The sequence below is a fragment of the Penaeus japonicus genome, unplaced genomic scaffold (genome assembly GCF_977035675.1).
Source record: "Penaeus japonicus unplaced genomic scaffold, GWHDUDI00000001_assembly GWHDUDI00000013, whole genome shotgun sequence".
In the NCBI taxonomy this organism is placed as follows: Eukaryota; Metazoa; Arthropoda; class Malacostraca; order Decapoda; family Penaeidae; genus Penaeus; species Penaeus japonicus.
The window spans coordinates 41,600,625-41,616,218 of record NW_028234415.1 but is presented as its reverse complement, the minus strand read 5'-3'; the positions used below and the strand labels follow the sequence as shown (position 1 = coordinate 41,616,218).

At 40.5% G+C, this 15,594-nt stretch overlaps 4 protein-coding genes across 4 annotated transcripts; all 4 read right to left on the bottom strand.

Moving 5' to 3' along the window:
* Positions 1–1,397: 1,397 nt before the first annotated feature.
* LOC122244800 (uncharacterized) lies at positions 1,398–2,832 on the bottom strand. The gene is made up of 3 exons (XM_043002774.2): positions 2,683–2,832; positions 2,426–2,515; positions 1,398–2,009 (listed from the first exon to the last, which is right to left on the bottom strand). The coding sequence occupies exons 1-3, from the start codon at positions 2,686–2,688 to the stop codon at positions 1,794–1,796; spliced, it is 312 nt and encodes a 103-aa protein (XP_042858708.2). The 5' UTR covers positions 2,689–2,832; the 3' UTR covers positions 1,398–1,793.
* A 2,686-nt stretch (positions 2,833–5,518) lies between these two features.
* Positions 5,519–6,960, bottom strand: LOC147470674 (uncharacterized). The gene is made up of 3 exons (XM_086543519.1): positions 6,811–6,960; positions 6,554–6,643; positions 5,519–6,130 (listed from the first exon to the last, which is right to left on the bottom strand). Exons 1-3 carry the CDS (start codon positions 6,814–6,816, stop codon positions 5,915–5,917), a joined length of 312 nt encoding a protein of 103 aa, XP_086399645.1. The 5' UTR covers positions 6,817–6,960; the 3' UTR covers positions 5,519–5,914.
* A 2,697-nt stretch (positions 6,961–9,657) lies between these two features.
* LOC122244798 (uncharacterized) lies at positions 9,658–11,047 on the bottom strand. The gene is made up of 3 exons (XM_043002773.2): positions 10,898–11,047; positions 10,643–10,732; positions 9,658–10,269 (listed from the first exon to the last, which is right to left on the bottom strand). Exons 1-3 carry the CDS (start codon positions 10,901–10,903, stop codon positions 10,054–10,056), a joined length of 312 nt encoding a protein of 103 aa, XP_042858707.1. The 5' UTR covers positions 10,904–11,047; the 3' UTR covers positions 9,658–10,053.
* A 2,752-nt stretch (positions 11,048–13,799) lies between these two features.
* On the bottom strand, positions 13,800–15,207 carry LOC147470673 (uncharacterized). Its single transcript, XM_086543518.1, has 3 exons — positions 15,086–15,207; positions 14,831–14,920; positions 13,800–14,411 (listed from the first exon to the last, which is right to left on the bottom strand). Exons 1-3 carry the CDS (start codon positions 15,089–15,091, stop codon positions 14,196–14,198), a joined length of 312 nt encoding a protein of 103 aa, XP_086399644.1. The 5' UTR covers positions 15,092–15,207; the 3' UTR covers positions 13,800–14,195.
* Between the last annotated feature and the right edge of the window lie 387 nt (positions 15,208–15,594).

Genomic DNA, 15,594 nt, shown 5'->3' with positions numbered 1-15,594 from the left:
TGGAAGGAGAAGGATTAAAATAGGGAATGAAAATTTAAGCAATCTAAGAATTGCAGATGACATTGTTCTTTTCGGCGAGTGAGCAAATGAATAACAACAATTACTAAGTGATTTGAAAAGGGAAAGTCTGAAGATTGGCCTTAAAATGAACATGAAAAAGACTAAAGTCATGTTCAACAGTCGAAGCCCAATTGAGTAAATACAAATACAGGGCGAGGTACTAGAAGCAGTAAACGAGTATGTATACCTAAGGCAACTCATCCAGACGAATACATCCTGTGAAGCCGAAATAAAACGGCAAATCAGGCTAGATTGGAGTCCCTTCGGTACACATAGTAATATATTAAGAGGTCGTCTGCCACTATGTCTAATGAGAAAGGTTTTTGACCAATGTGTCCTCCCCATCATAACATATGAGTCAGAAACATGGACTACGACCAAAGTACTTGAGAGGAAATTAGTAAGTGCTCAAAGAGGAATGGAAAGGCTTATGCTAGGAGTTAGCTTAAGAAGCAGGAAGAGAGCTACATGGATCAGGCAACAAACAAAAGTAGAGGATATATTTAAGTGCATTAAGAAGAAAAAGTAGCAGTGGACAGGACATATATATCGGAGACAAGACAACAAGTAGACAAAGAAAACAACAGAATAGAAATACACAACACAAAGAGACCAAGGGCAAGACCAGTGACAAAAAAGCGGGATGAAATAGCGAATTTCACAGGAGTAAACTGGAATCTGAGGACACAAGAGATGAATGACTGGAAAAGATTGAGAGAGGCCTATGTCCTGCAGTGGAATGATACAGGCTGACGACGATGACGATGATGGTATATATATTTATGTGTGTGTATAATTGCACACATACACGCACACACATACATACACATACAGACACACACACACACACATATATGTATATAGATATATATATATATACACACACACAAACACATAGATACAGAGAGAGAGAGAAAGAGGGAGAGAGAGCATCATAAGAGCCGATTGAAATTAGTTCATTTTTACGAACATATATGATTAAACGCGAAGATGTTACGCTGCCTTTTCCTGTGTCAAATGATTAACAGAAAATCGTCAATTTATATGATTTGACCTTTTTGATCGCGCCATTTCCTGAATTCTCTGAAGATCGACTTCGAGTTCAACGATGAGAGGAAATGGTCAGAGGAACACGCGAGTCTGAGGAATGGGTCTTGTGGATTTTGAAAGAGAATGAAAAGGTCGAAAACATAAGTGAAATATCATAAAACACTTTGAATGACCTGAATACCTACGACTAAATTAAGTGTGGTAAGTACGTTTGTTATATATACACTTCGATTAGAAGTTGCTTATCAACATGTAGTTAGGAGAGGAATTCAAATGAAAGGAAATACTTCATTTATACATATATATTTATATAAAGTTAACAACGGGCCCGTAGTAACAATACAACAAAAATAAAAAACATCTTGGTAATGTTAATTTGTGAAGGCAGCCGACAGTCAACCAGGACCGTCGACCGAACTAGGAATCGCCTCAAGCGAAGTCTACAAACAGTAAAAAATGCATGTGACATCATTTAGAAATAGTTATTGTAATGACTGATGAAAAGAAGAGAGAAATTGGGAAAGTGACTTGACGAATATTGGCAGATGACACTCACAATCAGACGACACAAACAGACAGCTATTGCAAAAGCGCACAAAACATCTTCGTACCTTCTCGCAAAGCCCCGTGTTTGGGGTCCGTGGTGAATGGCATTACCTTGTGTTTGAAGAAGAGCGGCGCCCTTATTGGGCTGCCCCAACGGGAGTGATGCTGGTGGAGTAGCGGAAGCCCAAGTTCCCGGTGACGTTGTAGGAGAGGGTGAAGATCTCGTTGGTGGGCATGAGCCACGAGTAGGATCCGAAGACGTCGCCGTTGGGAAGCTTGATCTCGGCCCGGTTCTGGAAGTTGTTGGTGGGGGCGTCGGCGATCTCGTAGCCATAGTTGTAGGGGATAATAGGCTGCCGGAAGAGAAAAAAGGACCTGCACTATCCAAAGGACACAGAGCCTTGCAATTTGACGAGTTAACATCATCACTGTGTTGATGCTAGAGACTTATCGAGAAGGTCGTCCTCTGTCTTTGAACTTACAGTTGCTGACCTATTGATTGCTCTTTCCGCAACAAAACCAGAAAAATAACCATGAACCCTTTGGTTTCGATAAAATTGCATGCACAAAAAAGCAAAAACAATGAATATTTGAAGATGAGAGTTCTGCTATGAGTAGGAGGAGGAGGAGGACGAGGAAGAAGAATAAAGAAGAGGTTCATATCATGGGGTTAGGGGTCTCAGACCTTGGGACATAGGCATATAGTATTATGTCATTATATAAACATAATGAAACCGATGTAGTCAAACATAAATAAGATGTGACTTACATATTGTGTTGTCTGGGCGGCCGGCTGAACCTGTGGAGCTGGGATGGCAAGCGCCACTGCTGCTGCCGATACCAACACAATAGCGAGGACCTAAGAAAAGGAAATCATCGAAAGTTATTAATAATCCGAGCTTCAGGGATGACACTTTTCAAACACTACGAAAACGAAATGAAAAAGCCTTTTCTTTTTTCAGAATTCATGACACAACTTATAGTCAACACTTATCAGCAGCTGAGACCAAGGAGGAAATCCCATACCTTCATGATGTCACTTGAGAGAGAGGGAGTTCCGTTTGCTTCAGTGGTTAGATTCGAGTGATGGAGAGGTCGAGTGGGAGCCCAGCCTTTATAGGTGGTCAAGGCGAGTCCAAGCCCCGCCCTCGCCCTCCCCCTCGCACTCTCTTGACCTCTCCCAGACACGCCCAAGAAGTCGCCCGCCCATAGCAGCCTGTCAGCCTGCCGAAACCTATGGCTTGGAATATGGTGAAGGTCGCTGATACTGGAGATAAAAGAGAGAGGGAGAAAGAACGGATGAACATATATGCATAAGTATATACGTATGTGCGTGTATGTGTTGTGTCCGGGTGTGTGCATAGGTACATATAAATTCCTGCATATAAGTATGGATAAGTAAAATGTATATTTAAGTGAACTCTCTCTCTTTCTCTTTCACTCAGTATATCACTCCTATTTCTCTTTCTCTCTCTTATTCACTCCTTTACTCAGTCACTCTGCAGTCTTTCTCGTCCTCCTGCCCCCACTATCTCTCTCTCTCTTTCTCACTCTAATCTCCTCTCTCTGTGTCTCTCTCGCGTAATCGCTCTCTTTCTATCTTTTTTCTATCTCTCACTCTCACTTTTTTATATTATTTTTATATTATTTATTTTTCTTTCTCCCTCTCCCTGTCTCTGTTTATTTCTCTCTCACTCTCATTAACTTTATCTATACCTTCTCTCCACTCACTCACTCATTCTCTCTCTCTCTTCTGACTCACTCATTTTCTCTCTCTCTGTTTATACATACATACATAAATGCATACATTTATAATATATATATATATATGTACAATATATATATATATATATATATATATATATATATATATATATATATATATATATATATATGTGTGTGTGTGTGTGTGTGTGTGTGTGTGTGTGTATGTGTGTCTGTGACAGATATACAAGTATATTATATCTAAACATTTAGTATACTTATACAGATGGCTTAGCTGCAGTTCTAGGTATATTGCACCAACTTCACGTTGAGTCATACATAGGATTCTTGTAATTTGTAAACTGTTCACAAAAATCATCACAGCCCGCATCACCGATACATTAGATTCAAAACAACCCAGGGAACAGGCAGGCTTCCGCAGCGGATTCTCAACTACAGACCATATCCACACACTAACCCAAATAAGAGAGAAAACAAACGAATATAGGAAGCCTCTGTGTATGGCATTCGTAGATTACGAAAAGGCATTCGACTCGGTACAGATAGCAGCAGTACTAGATGCAATTCGTAAACAAGGAGTAGAGGAAATATATTGCAGATTATTAGAGGATATATATATATATAGATGGTACAACGACCATGAAAATGCACGCAGAAACCATTAAAATACCAATAAAAAGGGGTGTTAGGCAGGGCGACACCATCTCACCGAAGCTGTTTACAGCTTGCTTAGAGGAAGTATTCAAGAAGTTAGATTGGAAGGAGAAAGGGATTAAAATAGGGGATGAAATTAAGTAATCTAAGATTTGCAGATGACATTGTTCTTTTCGGCGAGTCAGCAAATGAATTACAACAATTACTAAGCGATTTGAATAGGGAAAGTCTGAAGATTGGCCTTAAAATGAACATGAAAAAGACTAAAGTCATGTTCAACAGTCGAACCCCAGTTGAGCAAATACAAATACAGGGCGAGGTACTAGAAGCAGTAAACGAGTATGTATACCTAGGGCAACTCATCCAGACGAATACATCCTGTGAAGCCGAAATAAAACGGCAAATCAGGCTAGATTGGAGTCCCTTTGGTACACATAGTAATATATTACGAGGTCGTCTGCCACTATGTCTAATGAGAAAGGTTTTTGACCAATGTGTCCTTCCCGTCATAACATATGAGTCAGAAACATGGACTACGACCAAAGTACTTGAGAGGAAATTAGTAAGTGCTCAAAGAGGAATGGAAAGGCTTATGCTAGGAGTTAGCTTAAGAAGCAGGAAGAGAGCTACATGGATCAGGCAACAAACAAAAGTAGAGGATATATTTAAGTGCATTAAGAAGAAAAAGTAGCAGTGGACAGGACATATATATCGGAGACAAGACAACAAGTAGACAAAGAAAACAACAGAATAGAAATACACAACACAAAGAGACCAAGGGCAAGACCAGTGACAAAAAAGCGGGATGAAATAGCGAATTTCACAGGAGTAAACTGGAATCTGAGGACACAAGAGATGAATGACTGGAAAAGATTGAGAGAGGCCTATGTCCTGCAGTGGAATGATACAGGCTGACGACGATGACGATGATGGTATATATATTTATGTGTGTATAATTGCACACAAACTCGCACACGCATACACACACACAAACTCACACACACACACACATATGTATATACATATATATATACACACACACACACAAACACACAGATACAGAGAGAGAGAGAAAGAGAGAGGTAGAGGGAAAGAGAAAGAGGGAGAGAGCATCATAAGAGCCGATTGAAATTAGTTCATGATTAAACGCGATCCTATGTCAAATGATTAACAGAAAATCGTCAATTTATATGATTTGACCTTTTTGATCGCGCCATTTCCTGAATTCTCTGAAGATCGACTTCGAGTTCAACGATGAGAGGAAATGGTCAGAGGAACACGCGAGTCTGAGGAATGGGTCTTATGGATTTTGAAAGAGAATGAAAAGGTCGAAAACATAAGTGAAATATCATAAAACACTTTGAATGACCTGAATACCTACGACTAAATTAAGTGTGGTAAGTACGTTTGTTATATATACACTTCGATTAGAAGTTGCTTATCAACATGTAGTTAGGAGAGGAATTCAAATGAAAGGAAATACTTCATTTATACATATATATTTATATAAAGTTAACAACGGGCCCGTAGTAACAATACAACAAAAATAAAAAACATCTTGGTAATGTTAATTTGTGAAGGCAGCCGACAGTCAACCAGGACCGTCGACCGAACTAGGAATCGCCTCAAGCGAAGTCTACAAACAGTAAAAAATACATGTGACATCATTTAGAAATAGTTATTGTAATGACTGATGAAAAGAAGAGAGGAATTGGGAAAGTGACTTGAGGAATATTGGCAGATGACATTCACAATCAGACAACACAAACAGACAGCTATTGCAAAAGCGCACAAAACATCTTCGTACCTTCTCGCAAAGCCCCGTGTTTGGGGTCCGTGGTGAATGGCATTACCTTGTGTTTGAAGAAGAGCGGCGCCCTTATTGGGCTGCCCCAACGGGAGTGATGCTGGTGGAGTAGCGGAAGCCCAAGTTCCCGGTGACGTTGTAGGAGAGGGTGAAGATCTCGTTGGTGGGCATCAGCCACGAGTAGGATCCGAAGACGTCGCCGTTGGGAAGCTTGATCTCGGCCCGGTTCTGGAAGTTGTTGGTGGGGGCGTCGGCGATCTCGTAGCCATAGTTGTAGGGGATAATAGGCTGCCGGAAGAGAACAAAGGACCTGCACTATCCAAAGGACACAGAGCCTTGCAATTTGACGAGCTTGGCCCTCGAGTTAACATCATCGCTGTGTTAATGCTAGAGACTTATCGAGAAGGCCGTTCTCTGTCTTTGAACTTACAGTTGCTGACCTATTGATTGCTCTTTCCGCAACAAAGCCAGAAAAAGAACCATGAACCCTTTGGTTTCGATAAAATTGCATGCACAGTAAGCAAAAGCAATGAATATTTGAAGATGAGAGTTCTGCTACGAGTAGGAAGAGGAGGAGAAAGAGGAAGAAGAATAAAGAAGCGGTTCATTGGGATACGGGTCTCATACCTTGAGACATGTTAAAATAGTATTATGTCATTATATAAACATAATGAAAGCGGTGTAGTCAAACATAAATAAGATGTGACTTACATATTGTGTTGTCTGGGCGGCCGGCTGAACCTGTGGAGCTGGGATGGCAAGCGCCACTGCTGCTGCCGATACCAACACAATAGCGAGGACCTAAGAAAAGAAAATCATCAAAAGTCATTAATAATCCGAGCTTCAGTGATGACACTTTTCAAATCCTCCGAAAACGAAATGAAAAAGCCTTTTCTTTTTTCAGAATTCATGACACAACTTATAGTCAACACTTATCAGCAGCTGAGACCAAGGAGGAAATCCCATACCTTCATGATGTCACTTGAGAGAGAGGGAGTTCCGTTTGCTTCAGTGGTTAGATTCGAGTGATGGAGAGGTCGAGTGGGAGCCCAGCCTTTATAGGTGGTCAAGGCGAGTCCAAGCCCCGCCCTCGCCCTCCCCCTCGCACTCTCTTGACCTCTCCCAGACACGCCCAAGAAGTCGCCCGCCCATAGCATCCTGTCAGCCTGCCGAAACCTATGGCTCGGAATATGGTGAAGGTCGCTGATACTGGAGATAAAAGAGAGAGGGAGAAAGAACGGATGAACATATACGCATGAGTACATACATATGTGCGTGTATGTGTTGTGTCCGGGTGTGTGCATAGGTACATATAAATTCCTGCATATAAGTATGGATAAGTAAAATGTATATTTAAGTGAATTCTCTCTCTTTCTCTTTCACTCAGTATATCACTCCTATTTCTCTCCCTCTCTCTTATTCACTCCTTTACTCAGTCACTCTGCAGTCTCTCTCGTCGTCCCGCCCCCACTCTCTCTCTCTTTCTCACTCTAATCTCCTTCTCTCTCTGTGTCTCTCTCGCGAAATCACTCTCTTTCTCCCTCTATCTATCTTTTTTCTAACTCTCACACTCACTTTTTTATATTCTATTTTATATTATTTATTTTTCTTTCTCTCTCTCCCTGTCTCTGTTTATTTCTCTCTCACTCTCATTAACTTTATCTATACTCTCTCTCCACTCACTCACTCATTCTCTCTCTCTCTTCTGACTCACTCATTTTCTCTCTCTCTCTTTATACATACATACATACATGCATTTATTTATAAGAAAAAAAAAACGTATGTACAATATATATATATATATATATATATATATATATATATATATATATATATATATATATATATATATGTGTGTGTGTGTGTGTGTGTGTGTGTCTATGGCAGATATACAAGTATATTATATCTAAACATTTAGTATACTTATACAGATGTCTTAGCTGCAGTTCTAGGTATATTGCACCAACTTCACGTTGAGTCATACACAGGATTCTTGTAATCTGTAAACTATTCACAAAAATCATCACAGCCCGCATCACCGATACAGTAGATTCAAAACAACCCAGGGAACAGGCAGGCTTCCGCAGCGGATTCTCAACTACAGACCATATCCTCACACTAACCCAAATGAGAGAGAAAACAAACGAATATAGGAAGCCTCTGTGTATGGCATTCGTAGATTATGAAAAGGCATTCGACTCGGTACAGATAGCAGCAGTGCTAGATGCAATTCGTAAACAAGGAGTAGAGGAAATATATTGCAGATTATTAGAGGATATATATAGATGGTACAACGACCATCAAATTGCAGGTAGAAACCATTAAAATACCAATAAAAAGGGGTGTTAGGCAGGGCGACACCATCTCACCGAAGCTGTTTACAGCTTGCTTAGAGGAAGTATTCAAGAAGTTAGATTGGAAGGAGAAAGGGATTAAAATAGGGAATGAAAACTTAAGCAATCTAAGATTTGCAGATGACATTGTTCTTTTCGGCGAGTGAGCAAATGAATAACAACAATTACTAAGTGATTTGAAAAGGGAAAGTCTGAAGATTGGCCTTAAAATGAACATGAAAAAGACTAAAGTCATGTTCAACAGTCGAAGCCCAATTGAGTAAATACAAATACAGGGCGAGGTACTAGAAGCAGTAAACGAGTATGTATACCTAAGGCAACTCATCCAGACGAATACATCCTGTGAAGCCGAAATAAAACGGCAAATCAGGCTAGATTGGAGTCCCTTCGGTACACATAGTAATATATTAAGAGGTCGTCTGCCACTATGTCTAATGAGAAAGGTTTTTTACCAATGTGTCCTCCCCATCATAACATATGAGTCAGAAACATGGACTACGACCAAAGTACTTGAGAGGAAATTAGTAAGTGCTCAAAGAGGAATGGAAAGGCTTATGCTAGGAGTTAGCTTAAGAAGCAGGAAGAGAGCTACATGGATCAGGCAACAAACAAAAGTAGAGGATATATTTAAGTGCATTAAGAAGAAAAAGTAGCAGTGGACAGGACATATATATCGGAGACAAGACAACAAGTAGACAAAGAAAACAACAGAATAGAAATACACAACACAAAGAGACCAAGGGCAAGACCAGTGACAAAAAAGCGGGATGAAATAGCGAATTTCACAGGAGTAAACTGGAATCTGAGGACACAAGAGATGAATGACTGGAAAAGATTAAGAGAGGCCTATGTCCTGCAGTGGAATGATACAGGCTGACGACGATGACGATGATGGTATATATATGTGTGTATAATTGCACACAAACTCGCACACGCATACACACACACGAACTCACACACACACACACACACATATGTATATACATATATATATACACACACACACAAACACACAGATACAGAGAGAGAGAGAAAGAGAGAGGTAGAGGGAAAGAGAAAGAGGGAGAGAGCATCATAAGAGCCGATTGAAATTAGTTCATGATTAAACGCGAAGATGTTACGCTGCCTTCTCCTATGTCAAATGATTAACAGAAAATCGTCAATTTATATGATTTGACCTTTTTGATCGCGCCATTTCCTGAATTCTCTGAAGATCGACTTCGAGTTCAACGATGAGAGGAAATGGTCAGAGGAACACGCGAGTCTGAGGAATGGGTCTTATGGATTTTGAAAGAGAATGAAAAGGTCGAAAACATAAGTGAAATATCATAAAACATTTTGAATGACCTGAATACCTACGACTAAATTAAGTGTGGTAAGTACGTTTGTTATATATACACTTCGATTAGAAGTTGCTTATCAACATGTAGTTAGGAGAGGAATTCAAATGAAAGGAAATACTTCATTTATACATATATATTTATATAAAGTTAACAACGGGCCCGTAGTAACAATACAACAAAAATAAAAAACATCTTGGTAATGTTAATTTGTGAAGGCAGCCGACAGTCAACCAGGACCGTCGACCGAACTAGGAATCGCCTCAAGCGAAGTCTACAAACAGTAAAAAATGCATGTGACATCATTTAGAAATAGTTATTGTAATGACTGATGAAAAGAAGAGAGAAATTGGGAAAGTGACTTGACGAATATTGGCAGATGACATTCACAATCAGACGACACAAACAGACAGCTATTGCAAAAGCGCACAAAACATCTTCGTACCTTCTCGCAAAGCCCCGTGTTTGGGGTCCGTGGTGAATGGCATTACCTTGTGTTTGAAGAAGAGCGGCGCCCTTATTGGGCTGCCCCAACGGGAGTGATGCTGGTGGAGTAGCGGAAGCCCAAGTTCCCGGTGACGTTGTAGGAGAGGGTGAAGATCTCGTTGGTGGGCATCAGCCACGAGTAGGATCCGAAGACGTCGCCGTTGGGAAGCTTGATCTCGGCCCGGTTCTGGAAGTTGTTGGTGGGGGCGTCGGCGATCTCGTAGCCATAGTTGTAGGGGATAATAGGCTGCCGGAAGAGAACAAAGGACCTGCACTATCCAAAGGACACAGAGCCTTGCAATTTGATGAGCTTAGTCATCGAGTTAACATCATCGCTGTGTTAATGTTAGACCTATCGAGAGGGCCGTTCTCTGTCTTTGAACTTACAGTTGCTGACCTATTGATTGCTCTTTCCGCAACAAAGCCAGAAAAATAACCATGAACCCTTTGGTTTTGATATGGGTAGGAGGAGGAGGAGGAGGACGAGGAGGAATAATAAAGAAGAGGTTCATATCATTGGGATAGGGGTCTCAGACCTTGGGACATAGGAAAATAGTAGTATGTCATTATATAAACATAATGAAACCGATGTAGTCAAACATAAATAAGATGTGACTTACATATTGTGTTGTCTGGGCGGCCGGCTGAACCTGTGGAGCTGGGATGGCAAGCGCCACTGCTGCTGCCGATACCAACACAATAGCGAGGACCTAAGAAAAGAAAATCATCAAAAGTCATTAATAATCCGAGCTTCAGTGATGACACTTTTCAAACACTACGAACACGAAATGAAAAAGCCTTTTCTTTTTTCAGAATTCATAACACAACTTATACTCCACACATCAGCAGCTGAGACCAAGGAGGAAATCCCATACCTTCATGATGTCACTTGAGAGAGAGGGAGTTCCGTTTGCTTCAGTGGTTAGATTCGAGTGATGGAGAGGTCGAGTGGGAGCCCAGCCTTTATAGGTGGTCAAGGCGAGTCCAAGCCCCGCCCTCGCCCTCCCCCTCGCACTCTCTTGACCTCTCCCAGACACGCCCAAGAAGTCGCCCGCCCATAGCAGCCTGTCAGCCTGCCGAAACCTATGGCTTGGAATATGGTGAAGGTCGTTAATATTGGAGATAAAAGAGAGAGGGAGAAAGAACGGATGAACATATATGCAAGAGTACATACGTATGTGCGTGTATGTGTTGTGTCCGGGTGTGTGCATGGGTACATATAAATTCCTGCATATAAGTATGGATAAGTAAAATGTATATTTAAGTGAACTCTCTCTCTTTCTCTTTCACTCAGTATGCCACTCCTATTTCTCTCTCTCTCTCTTATTCACTCCTTTACTCAGTCACTCTGCAGTCTCTCTCGTCCTCCCGGCCCCACTCTCTCTCTTTCTCTTTCTCACTCTAATCTCCTTCTCTCTCTGTGTCTCTCTCGCGTAATCACTCTCTTTCTCTCTCTATCTATCTTTTTCTATCTCTCACTCTCACTTTTTATATTCTTTTTTATATTATTTATATTTCTTTCTCTCTCTCTCCTTGTCTCTGTTTATTTCTCTCTCACTCTCATTAACTTTATCTATACTCTCTCTCCACTCACTCACTCATTCTCTCTCTCACTCACTCATTTTCTCTCTCTCTCCTTGTACATACATATTTTCATGTATACATTTATAAAATATATATATATATATATATATATATATATATATATATATAAATATATATATATATATATATATAAATATATATATATATATATATATATATATATATATATATATATATATATATATATATATATATATATATATATATATATATGTGTGTGTGTGTGTGTGTGTGTGTGTGTGTGTGTTTGTGACAGATATACAGGTATATTGTATCTAAACATTTAGTATACTTATACAGATGTCTTAGCTGCAGTTCTAGGTATATTGCATCAACTTCACGTTGGGTCAAACACAGGATTCTTGTAATCTGTAAACTGTTCACAAAAATCATCACAGCCCGCATCACCGATACATTAGATTCAAAACAACCCAGGGAACAGGCAGGCTTCCGCAGCGGATTCTCAACTACAGACCATATCCACACACTAACCCAAATAAGAGAGAAAACAAACGAATATAGGAAGCCTCTGTGTATGGCATTCGTAGATTACGAAAAGGCATTCGACTCGGTACAGATAGCAGTAGTACTAGATGCAATTCGTAAACAAGGAGTAGAGGAAATATATTGCAGATTAATAGAGGATATATATATAGATGGTACAACGACCATCAAATTGCAGGTATAAACCATTAAAATACCAATAAAATACCAATAAAAATGGGTGTTAGGCAGGGCGACTCCAGCTCACCGAAGTTGTTTACAGCTTGCTTAGAGGAAGTATTCAATAAGTTAGATTGGAAGGAGAAAGGGATTAAAATAGGGAATGAAAACTTAAGTAATCTAAGATTTGCAGATGACATTGTTCTTTTCGGCGAGTAAGCAAATGAATTATAACAATTACTAAGTGATTTGAATAGGGAAAGTCTGAAGATTGGCCTTAAAATGAATATGAAAAAGACTAAAGTCATGTTCAACAGTCGAAGCCCAATTGAGTAAATACAAATACAGGGCGACGTACTAGAAGCAGTAAACGAGTATGTATACCTAGGGCAACTCATCCAGACGAATACATCCTGTGAAGCCGAAATAAAACGGCAAATCAGGCTAGATTGGAGTCCCTTCGGTACACATAGTAATATATTACGAGGTCGTCTGCCACTATGTCTAATGAGAAAGGTTTTTGACCAATATGTCCTTCCCGTCATAACATATGAGTTAGAAACATGGACTACGACCAAAGTACTTGAGAGGAGATTAGTAAGTGCTCAAAGAGGAATGGAAAGGCTTATGCTAGGAGTTAGCTTAAGAAGCAGGAAGAGAGCTACATGGATCAGGCAACAAACAAAAGTAGAGGATATACTTAAGAGCATTAAAAAGAAAAAGTGGCAGTGGGCAGGACATATATATTGGAGACAAGACAACAAGTAGACAAAGAAAACAACAGAATGGAAATACACAACACAAAGAGACCAAGGGCAAGACCAGTGACAAAAAAGCGGGATGAAATAGCGAATTTCACAGGAGTAAACTGGAATCTGAGGACACAAGAGCGAAATGACTGGAAAAGATTGAGAGAGGCCTATGTCCTGCAGTGGAATGATACAGGCTGACGACGATGACGATGATGGTATATATATTTATGTGTGTGTATAAGTGCACACATACACGCACACACATACACACACATACACACACACACATATATGTATATACATATATATATACACACAAACACATAGATACAGAGAGAGAGAGAGAAAGAGAGAGATAGAGGGAAAGAGAAAGAGGGAGAGAGCATCATAAGAGCCGATTGAAATTAGTTCATGATTAAACGCGATCCTATGTCAAATGATTAACAGAAAATCGTCAATTTATATGATTTGACCTTTTTGATCGCGCCATTTCCTGAATTCTCTGAAGATCGACTTCGAGTTCAACGATGAGACGAAATGGTCAGAGGAACACACGAATCTGAGGAATGGGTCTCGTGGATCTTGAAAGTGAATAAAAAAAGTCGGAAACATAAGTGAAATATCATAAAACATTTTGAATGACCTGAATACCTACGACTAAATTAAGTGTGGTAAGTACGTTTGTTATATATACACTTCGTTTAGAAGTTGCTTATCAACATGTAGTTAGGAGAGGAATTCAAATGAAAGGAAATACTTCATTTATACATATATATTTATATAAAGTTAACAACGGGCCCGTAGTAACAATACAACAAAAATAAAAAACATCTTGGTAATGTTAATTTGTGAAGGCAGCCGACAGTCAACCAGGACCGTCGACCGAACTAGGAATCGCCTCAAGCGAAGTCTACAAACAGTAAAAAATGCATGTGACATCATTTAGAAATAGTTATTGTAATGACTGATGAAAAGAAGAGAGGAATTGGGAAAGTGACTTGAGGAATATTGGCAGATGACATTCACAATCAGACAACACAAACAGACAGCTATTGCAAAAGCGCACAAAACATCTTCGTAGCTTCTCGCAAAGCCCCGTGTTTGGGGTCCGTGGTGAATGGCATTACCTTGTGTTTGAAGAAGAGCGGCGCCCTTATTGGGCTGCCCCAACGGGAGTGATGCTGGTGGAGTAGCGGAAGCCCAAGTTCCCGGTGACGTTGTAGGAGAGGGTGAAGATCTCGTTGGTGGGCATCAGCCACGAGTAGGATCCGAAGACGTCGCCGTTGGGAAGCTTGATCTCGGCCCGGTTCTGGAAGTTGTTGGTGGGGGCGTCGGCGATCTCGTAGCCATAGTTGTAGGGGATAATAGGCTGCCGGAAGAGAACAAAGGACCTGCACTATCCAAAGGACACAGAGCCTTGCAATTTGACGAGTTAACATCATCACTGTGTTGATGCTAGAGACTTATCGAGAAGGCCGTTCTCTGTCTCTAACAGTTGCTGATTGCTCTTTCCGCAACAAAGCCAGAAAATGAACCATGAACCCTTTGGTTTCAATAAAATTGCATGCACAAAAAGTGAAAAAAAAAAAAAAAATTGAAGATGAGAGTTCTGCTATGAGTAGGAGGAAGAGGAAGAGGAGGAAGAGGAGGAAGAGGAAGAAGAATAAAGAAATGGTTCATATCATTGGGTTACACGTCTCAGACCATCGGACATAGGGAAATAGTATTATGTCATTATATAAACATAATGAAAGCGGTGAAATTAAACATAAATAAGATGTGTCTTACATATTGTGTTGTCTGGGCGGCCGGCTGAACCTGTGGAGCTGGGATGGCAAGCGCCACTGCTGCTGCCGATACCAACACAATAGCGAGGACCTAAGAAAAGAAAATCATCAAAAGTCATTAATAATCCGAGCTTCAGTGATGACACTTTTCAAACACTACGAACACGAAATGAAAAAGCCTTTTCTTTTTTCAGAATTCATAACACAACTTATACTCCACACATCAGCAGCTGAGACCATGGAGGAAATCCCATACCTTCATGATGTCACTTGAGAGAGAGGGAGTTCCGTTTGCTTCAGTGGTTAGATTCGAGTGATGGAGAGGTCGAGTGGGAGCCCAGCCTTTATAGGTGGTCAATGCGAGTCCAAGCCCCGCCCTCGCCCTCCACCTCGCACTCTCTTGACCTTTCTCAGACACGCCCAAGAGGTCGCCCGCCCATAGCATCCTGTCAGCCTGCCGAAACCTATGGCTTGGAATATGGTGAAGGTCGCTGATACTGGAGATAAAAGAGAGAAGGAGAAAGAACGGATGAACATATACACACGAGTACATGCGTATGTGCGTGTATGTGTTGTGTGCGAGTGTGTGCATGTATACACGTAAATTCCTGCATATATGTATAGATCAGTAAAAAATTATATTTAAGTGAACTCTCTCTTTTACTCAGTATGTCACGCCTAATTCTCTTTCTCCTATTCAGTCCTTTACTCAGTCAGTCTGCAGTCTCTCTCGTACTCCGCCTCATTCTCTCTCTTTCTGTTCTC

What these genes read in the sequence shown, in the direction of transcription:
- LOC122244800 (XM_043002774.2), bottom strand. An exon ending in CCGCCCAGACAACACAATAT is followed by an intron (nt 2,010 to 2,425) that starts GTAAGTCACATC and finishes CTCTTCCGGCAG; the next exon opens with CCTATTATCCCCTACAACTA.
- LOC147470674 (XM_086543519.1), bottom strand. An exon ending in CCGCCCAGACAACACAATAT is followed by an intron (nt 6,131 to 6,553) that starts GTAAGTCACATC and finishes CTCTTCCGGCAG; the next exon opens with CCTATTATCCCCTACAACTA.
- LOC122244798 (XM_043002773.2), bottom strand. An exon ending in CCGCCCAGACAACACAATAT is followed by an intron (nt 10,270 to 10,642) that starts GTAAGTCACATC and finishes CTCTTCCGGCAG; the next exon opens with CCTATTATCCCCTACAACTA.
- LOC147470673 (XM_086543518.1), bottom strand. An exon ending in CCGCCCAGACAACACAATAT is followed by an intron (nt 14,412 to 14,830) that starts GTAAGACACATC and finishes CTCTTCCGGCAG; the next exon opens with CCTATTATCCCCTACAACTA.